Source organism: Hyaena hyaena, unplaced genomic scaffold (assembly GCF_003009895.1).
Source record: "Hyaena hyaena isolate Hyena2069 unplaced genomic scaffold, ASM300989v1 scaffold_926, whole genome shotgun sequence".
NCBI classification, from domain to species: Eukaryota; Metazoa; Chordata; class Mammalia; order Carnivora; family Hyaenidae; genus Hyaena; species Hyaena hyaena.
In genome coordinates this window covers 701893-715225 of record NW_024081559.1, presented here as the reverse complement: position 1 = coordinate 715225, position 13333 = coordinate 701893, and the positions used below count along the sequence as shown (strand labels likewise).

The window sequence follows — 13333 nt, the reverse complement described above, 5'->3', positions numbered from 1 at the left end:
GGAGCTGGCGGCGGAGTAGGAGGAGTTGTGGGCTAGGCGCCTGGGGCTCTGGGGCCTCTGGGCCTGGCGTGGCATCCTCAAGTGGGCACGTCCAGAGGCCCGGGTGCAGTCCTGCTGATGACGTCCTGAGTCCTGCAGACGGCAGCAGGCCCATTTCTTCACGACGCTTTGCCGTTGTCATCTGCCTCCTTTCCCTTCCCCGTCCCGTCCCTCCCCCAGTCACGAGTCATCCTCAGATATGTAGGTGCTGCTGGAGATGGGGAGGGATCCCTCTTCTGGAGCCTGAACAGCTGTGGCAGGCGTCACTGTCCCCACGAGTGAGAAGGTGTGGCCTTTGCCTCGCAGTACTTGTGTCTCTAGAACTTAGTTCCCAGTCACTAGAGTGCTGTTTAACGGAAATGACTTTGTTAAATGACTTTTCCATAAAATCAGTTTTTTGGTCAGACATGTTATAATATTTAATTTTAGTTTGGAAACTTAAGTTATAAAGCTGTTTAATGTTGTGTTTTGTTTTTTCTGGCAAGGTATCTTGAGTGTCCTATTTCTTAAGCGTATGTACATTTACATATATTCTAAACTGAAGGCAGCCATTGTCCTTTCTTCCCTTCTTTATAGTTTAATTTTATCTTCTGTTATTTTTTTTCAAAAAAATTTTTTAATGTTTTTTTTATTTCTAAGAGAGAGATAGCATGAGCAGGGGAGGGTCAGAGAGAGGGAAACACAGAAACTGAAGCAGGCTCCAGGCTCTGAGCTGGCTGTCAGCACAGAGCCCGACATGGGGCTTGAACCCATAAACCGTGAGATCATGACCTGAGCTGAAGTCAGATGCTTAACTGACTGACCCACCCAGGCTCCCCTCTTGTGTTATTTCTTAAGGAGTCATTTATCTCCATCATGAAGACACCTGGAAGCTCCGGGATACCTTTCTCACTTTATTGTGGGACTGATTGCTATCCATAGCCTGCTATCTTTTATCTGCAAATCCAGTTTATCTGCACAGAAGCTGAATGGATGGCTTGGCTCATTTTAGATTTTGTATTAAGAACAGAGTGCACATTTTGTTCAGTGTCAAGTGAAGCTTGTCTATTATTTCCCAGATTAAGTATATGAAATTATATATAATAAAAAATCATAGAAAAATTAAAAATCTGTTTTCCTCCAGGCACCCCTGTCCTCAGAGAAGTAAACATGCTGCCAGAACTGTGGATGAAGACTGTCCGTCCTCGGGGCGCCAGGGTGTCTCTGCTCGGGTCATGATCCCTGGGTCGTGGGCCCCACACTCAGCATGGAGAATCTCTCTCTCTGACCCTTCCCTGCTCGTTCTCTCTCTCTCTCTGTCTCTCTCAAAAATAAATATTAAAAAAGTTTTTAGAAAAAGGAGTTGGAAGGTTAGCGACAAAAGCAAATACATATTTAAACTATTATCTGTTTATCTTCATACTGATTTTGTCATCTTTCAGATTATCTTAGTGAAATTTCAGATTTTTGTCAGTCTACAATTTTTAAACCAGGGTTATTAGTCAATGCATAGGTAATAGACACTTAGTGGTTTTAGGCATTAACTAGTTAAATCGTATTATTACCGATTATAGTGTAAATAACTGAGGATCTATGGCTTTGCCTAAAGAAACAAGCCAATTGTAGCTGCTGCCATGATATTTGGGGCCGTCGTGCTCAGTTTCTTCCCAGGAGTCACTGGACACACAGTTATGACCCAGATGTGTTATCTGGGGAGATAGATAGCTAACCTTTCAGTTCTCAGAGTGTGATGTGCAGCAGACTGACGTCTGCAGATTCCAGTTCCCAATTCCTTGTTCAGATTTTGTAAACTTACCAAATCCTTCCAGTGACAATGACCCAGTGGATTTAGGGTCCGTTTTGTGAGAAAGACCATATTATTCCCATGACGATCTTAGCACTCACCGCGGTACCAACTTGTGTGGCCGTCCTGGACACCCTGCAACCCTGGACAGACCCATTTTGGAAAGGACGGGAGCCCCGAGGGAAGGAATGTTCTGGAAGTGGGACTTGTGCTGGAGAAGGTGTGACAGCAGGATTGTGCAAGCTCATGTGTGTAAAGCACACACCCAGGGGATCTTGCAGGATGGGTATACCTCCTTGCTCTGCTCCCACAGTGAAAAAACTAGGGGAGGCATGTTTTCGTCTCCGAAGAGCTGATTTGCCTAAGTTTATCGTAAATTAGAAATAGAAGGTGCTGAGATGTACCCGGATGCAGAGCTGTGCTGACTTTCTGCCGTCGTTTGCAGCGAGTGTGGCCCCGCGGGTACACTCACGCTGAGAAAGGGACAGAGATGGTGTGAGCGAGCTCCGGGCCTGCTGGTGAGCCGCACAGCCCCACTCCATCTCTGCGCTGAGCTCGGTGGAGGGGCCTGGGGTCACGTGAAGGACGCGGCTGGGGCAGGGGCTCTGTTGGACCACTTCGGGCGAGGACAGAGCTGTGTCAGGTGACAGGGACGTGGTCCTGCTGGCCCACACCATCTGGATCTGCTCCTGGTCCCCGGACATGGGTCCACCTGTGACAGTTACAGATTCGTGCGCCTGGAGACCGCCACGTGTCGGAGCATCTTCCTCTTGGGAACCGAGCCTGCGGGCAGCGCTGGAGCTCTCGGCTCCGATGCTGCTGTGGTTCTAAAAAACCGTCCGTTCCTCACCTGGACACTCAGGTGCGCCCCCACGGCACCTTCACCCCTGTCCTTTTGGAGGTGGCTGGGAGCGCGTGGGTCCTACAATGTCCCCACGTCCCAGGGGAGCGGACAGGCTGGGACAGTTGGGCCCCATTGCCTCCCAGCCTGGCCCAGCCCTGCAACCTGGTATGTGATCTGCTGCCTGGGGCCCTGGCGACACGCCCCTGTGACAAAGTGTCAGATGCCTCAGAAGGTCCCAGGCTTGCTCCCTTGCTGCGTCTCCCGTGCGGTGCCACAGGTACGCTCCTGTGGGGCTTGTGACCCTCTGCCCCAAAGGTCCCCCCGTCTCCTGAGCGCCGCCGAAGGACCTTGAGAAGTGCAGCGAGTCCCCACAAGGTCCACCTCACGGGTCTCCTTGCCTCCTTGGACTCAGGTGCCCTCCGGATTGCCTGCTCCCTTGAAGGCTTCCGAAAGAGAGCAGTTCCTTCACCCGCACTCCGGTGTTCCGGTGTTCGCCAGTGACGCGTCCTCTTGCTGAGTTTGCTTTTTAATGTTTGTTGTTACTTTTCCCACCCCCTCTGCTCTCACCCGACCCCCATCCAACCCGCGCCCAGGGGGCGGGTGAGAGCTGTTTAGGGTGATGAGAGTTTGGGGGTGGCCGTTTGTCGTTTATTCTTTCTGATCTCATTGGTCTGGAAGACTGTTTACCTATGAACAACACCTGCTAATAGTATCTTTTAAAAAAATGAACAAATCTCAAATAATTGTCATCTTTTTGTTAAGAGTTAATTAATAAAAGTGAAAATGTTGACCTTGAACAGTATGGTGTTTTAATCTAACCTCAAGTATCTCCAGATGACTGGGTTGCCATAGCAACCTGTTAACTGGAAATGCAAGAAAACTTTAAGTTAGAAATGTTTTGATGGTGTGTTCCTAATTGGTACTCTCTCCTCTGCAGCATTTCCTCTGGATGTTTTCATAACACTTCAATGGAGTACGTATTTATCAGCAGGTGGAAGTTGTTTTATAGACAGTAAGACTATCACAGCTTTATAATTGTTATCTTAAAAATATGCAATATATTTGCGATGCTTTGACAAACCTTTGAAAAGCTGTTCTTACCATAGCACTCTTTGGTGCATCTCAAAGCAGAGCACCGAGTTCTCTGGCCTTCAGCACCTGGAGCATGGACAGTCCTACCTGGCACTCCCCATGTTTTAGGGAAGGTATCGCTAACCCTTTCTCTTCTTTATTTGTACACTCTTACTACAAAATACGCCGTCCTTCGCATAACAGGTATCCAAGGATTGTTCTTTGCTTATTCTTTTTATAACCGTTGAGCCTTTTGTCTCAGGGCCGTGGATTCAGTTCAAGCCAGGCACCATGTCAAGATCTATTTAAGATTGCACATGAACTAGGGCCAATGGAGCCCTGCAGGAAATCTCCAAATGAAAGAGAGGCTTGTTCACAGTGTAACATTTTGAAATATATAGATGTTGCAATTTTTAAAAAATATTTATTTTGAGAGAGAGAGAGGCAAGGAGGGACAGAGAGAGAGAATCCCAAGAGGGCTCCACACTGTCAGCACAGAGCCTGATGTGAGGCTTGAACTCATGGACCGTGACAGCATGTCCTAAGCTGAGATCAAGAGTTGGACGCTTAACCAGCTGAGCCACTAAGCGTCTCAGATGTTGGAATTTTTTTTTTTTAATGGTGGAGAATCGTACATAACAAAAGCTACCATTCTAACTATAAGTTACAAATTCAGTGACATGTCGTACATTCGCACTGTTGTGCTGACATCATCACCGTCTGTCTCCAGAGCTGTTTCCTTTTCCCAGACTGTAACTCTGCCCCCAGTGACAGTACCCAGCCCCTGACAACCACCATCTACTTTCTGTCTCTATGAAGTTGACGCCTCTATGGGACTTCATGTAAGTTGAATCCTACAATACTTGTTCCTTTGTGACTGGCTTTTAGCACGGTATTTTCAGTGTCAAGTTTTTTTCATTAAGGCTGAATAACATTCTCCTATATGCTTATATCACATTTTGTCTGTCCATCCATCAGTGGACACTTAGGTTGCTTCACATTGAGGCTCTTTTGCACAACATTGCTATGAACACATGTATACAGATCTCCATAGGAGTGCCTGCATTCACTTATTCTGAAAGTCCAGACGTGGAATTGCTGGATAATGTAATCTAGGTTTAGTTTTTGGAGAAACTACCATACTGTTTTCCATGGTGGCTGCACCATTTTGCATTTCTACCAGCTATGCACAGAGATTCTAATTATTCTATGTCCTCACCAAAACTTGTTTATTCTCTAACTTTTTTTGTGTGTTTTTGATAATAGCCACCCTAATGGGTATGAAGTAGTATCTCGTGGTTTTGATTTGCATTTCCCTATCAATTCTCAGTTACCAGTGTTGAGCATATTTTCATTTACTAGTTGGTCATGTTTTTAGGAGAAATGTGTGTTCAGTCCTGTGACTTTTTTAATGGGGTCTTTTGTTTTTTTCTTGCTGAATGTAGGGGCTCTATATTTTTGATATTGGTCTCTTATTAGATATATGATACGCAGATACGTTCTGCCATTCCACAAGTTAACTTACTATTCTTTATTGTATCCACTGATGCACAAATATGTATTTTCTTTAATGTTTCTTTTGAGAGAGTAGGGTAGAGGGGGAAGAGAGAGAGAGAGAGGGAGAATCTGTGCCGACAGCACAGGCTTGATCTCATGAACCATGAGATTATGACCTGAGCTGAAATCCAAAGTCAAACACTTAACTGACTGAGCCACCTAGGCACAGATATTTTTAATTTTGATAAAACCCAGCTTACCTCTTTTTTTGTTGCCTTGATTTTGGTGTCATATCTAAGAAATCAGTGCCAAATCAAATGTAGTGAAGCTTTCCCTTCGGGTTTTTTTCTAAAAGTTCCATAGTTTAATTAGTTCTTAGGTTCGAACCTTTGATCCACTTTGAGTCAATTTGTAAATGGTATAAGGTAAGAGTCTAATTTCTGCATGCAGATATCTGGTTTTCCAACATCGTTGTTGAAAAGAACCCTTTCCCCATTGAATGGTCATGGCACCATTGTCTGATATTTTACCATATATGTGATGAGAGTTTATTTTTGTAACATTGCTGAGTTTGTTTATTCTAAAATTTCTTTTTTGGCATGGAATATTTAGGGTTTTCTGCATGTAATATGTCATCTGTGAACAAAGATAATTTTATTTCTTCCTCTTTTATTTGGATACCTTTTATTCCTTTTTCTTGTCCGATTCCTCTGGCTAGCACTTCCATTACTATGTTGAATAAAAGCACAAAGAGTGGGGATCCTTGCCTTGTTCCTGAGCTTAGAGGAAAAGCTTTCACATTTTTACCTGTGAATTTGATGGTTACCATGCATTTTTGATATATGGCCTTAATTATGTTAGAAAGTTTTCTTCTATTCTTAGTTTGTTGAGTACTTTTATCATGAAGGAGTGTTTTATTTTGTCAGAACCTTTTTTTTTTTTGCATCAGTTGAGGTAATCATTTTTTTTTTATCCCAATTTGTTAGTGTGGTTTATGTCATTGTTTGATTTTCATATGTTAAACCATATTTGCATCTCAGGAGTTAATCCTACTTGGTTTTGTGAGTTCTCCTAATATATTTTTGAATTTTGGTTTCGTGAGAAATAATTGGTCTGTAGTTTTGTTGTTACTGTTTTTCTTTGCCTGACTTTGATATCAGAGTATTGCTAGCTGCATAGAATGAGTTAGGAAATTGTCTTAGTTCAAGCTTCTACAACAAAAATACCATCAACTGGTGGTTTATAAACAATAGAAATTTATATTTCACAGTTCTTGTGAGTGGAGAATCTGAGATCAAGGTGCCAGAAGATTCAGTGTCTTCCTGGTTCATACCCCTGACCTTCTTGTTAGGTCCCTATGTGGTAGAAGAATGAGGGAGTTCCGTGGGTTCTCTTGTGTAAGGGCAAGAATTCCATTCACGAGGTCTCCACTGTCATGACCTAATCACTTTTCAAAGGCCCCAACTTTCAATACAATTACTTTGGATGTTAAGATTTCAACATATGAATTTTAGGAGGACACAAGCAATCTCTAGCAAAAGTGTTTCTTCTTCAATTTTTTTGGAAGAATTTGGAAAGGATTGGCTTAATTCTTTTTTAAATGTTTGGTAGAATCCATTGGAGACACTGGGCTGGGCTTTTCTTTGTTGGGAGGAGGTTTTGATTACTGATTCAATCAACCTGTTAATTAGAGATTATTCAGATTTATTTCCTAACGATTCAGTCTTGGTAGTGTGTGGGGGTATTTTAATGTTTACGGGAGGGAGGTAGGGCCTGGAACATCCGAGTCTCCTGTCTGGCTTATACCATGTCTGCTGCACTCTGTTTCCATTGTGTTCTGTCCGGGAAATCATCGGCAGCGGCACTGCCGTTCATGTAGGAGGAGCTTCCTTCCTTTCCAGCCCGCTGTTCCCTTTCCGTTTTTCACGTGGCATACATATGACTACATCACGGAGATTGAGGACTAGGACGTATCCCTCCCCTTGCCGTGATTGAAGACTATTTCACACTGAAGGCCCATGTCTTAGTGCAGGGAGTGGTGACTCTGCTTCTGAGACACATGGACACATGTTCCAAACCCGGTGAATAACGACACTAGTGTTTTGGAGACTTAGTCTTATCTGTAAAATGAAAATGTTAAATGATTTTTAAAGCCTCTGATTTTTAAAGGCTCTAACTCTGTGGTTCTATACTGTAGATGATAACTTAAAATTTGATACTATATAAGTGAGTATAAGAATATTTTTATGTGTAGCTACTCAGGAGCACAGCTACCTGGAGACCTTGTAACACGGTCAAACTCTGGTTTGTTCAGGTCTTAGCTCTGTCGTGAACTTACCTTCCTTCCTAGCAATTCCCTGAGGTTATGTGAGCGTCCGTCTTCATCCGTGTACTAGGTCGTCACAACTGCACTGTCCTCATCTATATGCTGGGGCAGCCAAAGGTTTCTCCAGCTCTAACATTCTGTGGGTCTGGTTAAATAGTTTTTGAAACAAGACCGATTCATGGTGGTGGAGGTAGACTGGGTTGCAGGACTGAACGTGTGGGGGAGTGGAGAGTGGAAGGGAGTGTCCCCCAGTGTGCGTCCCGTGTGGCCGCTGGGCTCCTTGCTGTCCTGTTCCCTCATGCTGATTCCATAATTAGTGCCCTGTCAGAGTAATTTGCAGAGCCAGCCATCGTTGGCCATGTTGCTCCTAGTTGGAAATTTGAAACCAGAAATGAAAGTCCTCCTTCACATTTGTTAATCCAGGCTGATATCAGTGAACCCAAAGCAGTGTTAAATACACTGCTTTCATTTTATCTGTTAAGAGTCAGATTTTGATACTTTACCCTGTGTTAAAGATAGGGAGGGGCACCCGGGTGGCTCAGTCGGTTAAGGGTCCGACTTCAGCTCAGGTCATGATCTCACAGTTCATGGGTTCAAGCCCCACATCAGAGCTTGGTTTTGTGAGCCTGGAGCCTGTTTTGGATTCTGTGGCTTCTTTCTCTGCCTCTGTCCTACTCGTGCTGTGTCTCTGTCTCTGTCCCTCTTAAAAATGAATAAATATTTAAAACAAAAACTAAAGATAGAGAAACTGAGGCTCAGTCATATTGAAAATGACTAGTTAATGGAGGAGAGCTTCCAGCTCGAGGCCCTAACCCCTGTGCTGTGGGCAGCAGTGAGGTCTGGACAGAAAAGAAGCTGGTCTCTGAAAAGCCGGATATTCAGTAATTGTCAAAGTTGCTCACAGTAAAACTTGTTTTCTGATCGTCTCCTAGAAATGTATTTTTGTGAGGAAAAGTACAGTTTTTTCTTGTTCTTATATTAAACTCAGTTCTCATCTCTGATCTCAGGACAAACAAGAATAGCCACTCTCAAATTACCTCTTTTGGATTTTCCTCCTGAAAAGATCACCATTTAGTTTCTCTTGCAGATTTCTAACGTTCCCATGATAACTTTACTTCACAAAGGCTGCCTCCACTGTGAGGAGTTAGACATTTGGTAGAATTTCCCTCAAAATCCTCAGAACCTATGAAGTGTGTGATATTTAAGGGCAGGCAATGTTATTTCCCCTTGGGCCCATGTGACCCACACATTAAGATGTATCATCAGGATTAAAAATTTTTCTCAAAACTTTATTTTCCTTCATCAAAGCCTTTTTATCTTTAGATCTTTGTTATGATCCAAACATTTGACTATTTGCATTTATTACTCATATATGTTAAAATTTTATTTTGATTTTTGGAAAAACTCATGCAAAGTTCGAGAGTTTGAGTGTTAGACCATAACAAAATTTTCCCAAGCCAAATGTTTGTATTCAAATATCAGACAATGCACAGAAGTATATACCATGTACCAAATCTACTGTAAGAGAGAGAATTTAGCTGTGTATTTCTGGAATTGCTGACACAGCAAAATTATTCTCGATGTTTAACTCTTCACCCTTCAGCATGTGGGTTACCAGCACTGTTCCCCATCTTGAAGGAATTGTCTTTGGTATTTAACATGTAATCTTTGGGCTGAAGGAACATAGTCCCAAGGTGTTTATATGGTTAAAAATCAAATAATGCACCTTGTTTAGTAAAAAATATGATTCTATGCATATGGTGGTTGGGAGGTTAAACTAGAAAGGTTATGTTACTACTTTTAGAAATTATATCCTGATTGATGGTTGATTTAAATATAAACTCTTGTCAAGCATCTACTTTTAGAATCAGATTATTATGGCTACAATTTCCCTGAAGTCTTACAGCCTCACATTTTCATTGCCTTTGCATGGTTTTGAGAAAATGAAAAATGAGAATGTGCAAATTGAGTTCTTTTTTTCCCCTTTGTATTTATTTGTTTTTGTGCTTTTTTCATCAGGACCAGTGCCCTCCTCAGTCCCCATCCCATGTTTCCCCCAACCCCCACATGCCTCCCCTCTGGTGACCCTCAGTTTGTTCTCTGTAGTTAAGAGTCTCTTTCTTGGTTTGCCCCTCTCTCTCTTCCCCCTTTGCTCGTTTGTTTAAATTCCTCATCTGAGTGAAATGATATATTTGTCTTTCTCTGACTTCTTTCACTCGGCATAATACACTCTAGTTCCATCCACATTGTTGCAAATGTCAAGATCTCATTCTTTTTCATGACTGAATAATATTCCGCTGCATATGCTTTACACTTCTTCATTCATCATTCGATGGACACTTGGGCTGTTTACATAATTTGGCTGTTGTAAATAACTCTGCTATAAACATCGGGGCACATGTGTCTCTGAATTAGTGTTTTTATATTTTGGGGGTAAATACCCAACAGTGCAATTGCTGGGTCATAGTGTAGTTCTAGTTTTAACTTTTTGAGGACCCTCCACACTGTGTTCCAGAGCAGCTGCACCAGTTTGCATTCCTGCCAGCAGTGTACACACATTCCTCTTTCTCTGCGTCCTCGCCAACATCTGTTGTTGTCCGAGTTGTTGATTTTAGCCACTCTGACAGGTGTGAGGTGGTATCTCGTTGTGGTTTTGATTTGATTTGTATTTCCCTGACGATGAGTAATGTTGAGCATCATTTCCTCAAAGTGTTTAAGAAGAAGAGCCAAGTTTGTCCCTTTGTGTCTCCTCAGTGTGGGCAGTCTAGGAGCTGCATGCCTAGTAGTGATGCAGGCATCACAAACGGAGGCATGTTTAGAAACTCACAGATAAATATGCCTACCGTACAGCCCCTCTCTCTCTGCGGCACAATCAGCCATCCTGCTGAGGAGAACCTGGCATGTCATCAGAGGCCGACACCAGGTGTGCAAGGGACATGAGGTCTCCCCGTCAAGTGAGGAGCGACCGTGAGGGTGGCTCTCGGCATGTCTGACGCGCATCATCTCCCCCTTGCACTGGACTCCGCTCATTTGTGCAGCATCTCGGGACACGCTTCCTTGCCAATCACACACGATAGCACACACGTCTCCTGGCAGCCATTTACAAAGTAATTCAGATGAGAGCCTGCCTTCAGAATTGTTAAAGAAGTCAGATGCAGAGAAGGTCAGCATTTGTTTTCCTCAAACTCACATTCTTTTTACAATGCCAGAAAAAATTTCCCCAAAATGTCTTGGACCTAAGTAAATACTGCAAAATGGAGGTAACTGCATAAAATAAACTCTAAGTATTGGCATCATGTGGTGTTGGTTTTTGGATTCCATTTGCTTTCCTGGTATTTTCTATGTGACGTATAACTTTATAAAAGGAATTCCAGTCAACAAGTATTGAGGCAAAAATACCATTGCAGAAATGTGATTTTGTTTTTTTATTTTTCATGTTTTTCCGCTGTATTTCCTTGTTCCTGTCACTTCCTAATTCAAGGAACCCATTACACTGAACTCCCTGTGTGGTAGTTATGTGCTCAGGACTTCTTACCTCCTCTCCCATATTCTGCTGCTTACACTTCAGTGCAGGTGTTGAAACAGACTGATAAATAAAACATAGCAGCAAAAGTGCTGTGAATAAAAATACAGCAGGGGGTGGGGGGTGGAGAGGATTACCAGATGAGGAAGGGGATGATCATGGGGTAGGGTCCTGATTAAAAGGGATTGTCATGGGGTGGGGTCCTGGTTAAAGGGGATCATCATGGGGTGAGTACTGGTTAAAGGGGATCATCGTGGAGTGAGTGCTGGTTAAAGGGGATCATCTTTGGGTGGGTGCTGGTTAAAGGGGATCATCATGGGGGTGAGTACTGGTTAAAGGGGATTGTCTTGGGGTGGGATGCTGGTTAAAGAAGATCCTCATGAGGTTGAGTTGCTGGTTAAAGGGGATCCTCATGGGGTTAGTACTGGTTAAAGGGGTTCATCATGGGGTTAGTACTTGTTAAAGGGGATCATCATGGAGTGAGTGCTGGTTAAAGGGGATCATCATGGAGTGAGTGCTGGTTAAAGGGGATTGTCTTGGGGTGGGATGCTGGTTAAAGAAGATCCTCATGAGGTTGAGTTGCTGGTTAAAGAGGATCCTCATGGGGTTAGTACTGGTTAAAGGGGTTCATCATGGGGTTAGTACTGGTTAAAGGGGATCATCATGGAGTGAGTGCTGGTTAAAGGGGATTGTCTTGGGGTGGGATGCTGGTTAAAGAAGATCCTCATGAGGTTGAGTTGCTGGTTAAAGAGGATCCTCATGGGGTTAGTACTGGTTAAAGGGGTTCATCATGGGGTTAGTACTGGTTAAAGGGGATCATCATGGAGTGAGTGCTGGTTAAATGGGATCATCTTGGGGTGGGTGCTGGTTAAAGGGGATCATCAAGGGGTGAGTGCTGGTTAAAGGGGATCATCATGTGGTGAGTACTTGTTAAAGAAGATCCTCATGGGTGGGTTGCTGGTTAGAGAGGATCATCATAGGGGTGAGTGCTGGTTAAAGGAGATTGTCATGGGGTAGGGTCCTGATTAAAGAGGATCATCATGGAGTGGGTTCTGGTCAGAAGCATTAAATGGGGCCTCTGACAGTTGTCTTGCTGGTGGTGCTGGAAAGACGGGACCGTCTCACACTAAGATGTGGCAGGTAGTGTGGAGTGAAGATGTGTACCTCCTGCCAGCACCTCAACTTGGGCGGCTTGGGTTTCAGGTCCAGGGACTCACAAGTTGACAGCTGCTATTTCAGGTCTGCAAGTCGGGGGTACAGTTCACATGGAAATAAAATCTTGAATGCTTCTGCAGTGGATCCCATTTGTAGCCATAAGAGTGGATGTGCAGCCCTTGCTGAAGGAAGGAAAGAGCACCATCCAGGAGGATGCCAGCATTTAAAGATGGGAAACAAGATCTGGGCACAGACGATCTGCTGGGTGGCCACTGAAGGGCACGGGAGGAAGGTGGGTGCTGAGGGAGGGAGGGTCTCTTCTGAGACTTTTTCTTTGTCCAGTGGGGCAGGATCAACACTCTTTTCCACAGTGACTGGTCTATCTTTGAGTTTGTGAAAAAAACAGGAAATGTATTGTCCTGGAGATAGGCATTTTTCTGCCGAGAATGAGAATTCAAGGGTGTGCTGGAGATTTGAGAAGAGATCAAGGTGTGTAGATGTTGTGTAGGACGGATGAGGATTGTTGGATCCTGGGATGTGGTAAGGTCGCCTCAGTGAGGGTTCCAGGTTACTCTGATTGACCATGCTCTGCACATGTGTGGTGCTTACAGACAAATGTATCGTGGGCTAACGATGGAATTTAACCAGAATTGTAGTTTCAAACAAGAAAACTATATGATTGAAAAAATACTTCCCTGGGAGACAGGCGTGACCATGTGACTGGCTGTGGCCAAAGGAAGAGCTGGGAGTAGTTTTCTGCCTTCTGAGTGTCATGTTGGGAAGGACCTGGTCTGAGCTGAGGTAGCCTCGGATGTTGACCTACAGCAGGGGGAGAGCCACCCTAAGTACTTCGATTGACAGAAAATTTTATGAGAACAGAAATTACCCTCTTGTTTCCAGCTGTGGTGAGTTTGGTGATGTTGTTGTCACAGTGCAGTCTGGTGTGTCCTTTCCGAGAAATAGGCATGTGTGTGGGAGGGGATGGCTGAGGTCAGGTGAAGGGCGAGGTCAGAAATGCTGAGATGTAGGAGCATCAAGCGCGTGAAGATTTAAGTCCTCAGGAGTCATGAGGGAGTCCGTGGTGGAGGCAGGAGA

General features: G+C 44.0%; 1 protein-coding gene across 7 annotated transcripts in view; it reads left to right on the top strand.

Annotated features, from left to right (window-relative positions):
• Positions 1-13333, top strand: part of ZWINT (ZW10 interacting kinetochore protein) — a 31518-nt gene that overhangs the window by 15845 nt on the left and 2340 nt on the right. For 2 of the 7 annotated variants that reach the window (XM_039220954.1, XM_039220950.1), the window contains one exon: positions 1163-3445. The exons of 3 other annotated variants lie outside the window; for them this stretch is intronic. In XM_039220954.1, coding sequence (XP_039076885.1) covers positions 1163-1186 — 24 coding nt within the window. In that variant the 3' untranslated portion in view covers positions 1187-3445. Of the gene's footprint in view, positions 1-1162; positions 3446-12378; positions 12541-13333 lie in introns of those variants that run through there. 2 more of the 7 variants (XM_039220953.1, XM_039220951.1) reach the window with 2 other exon arrangements.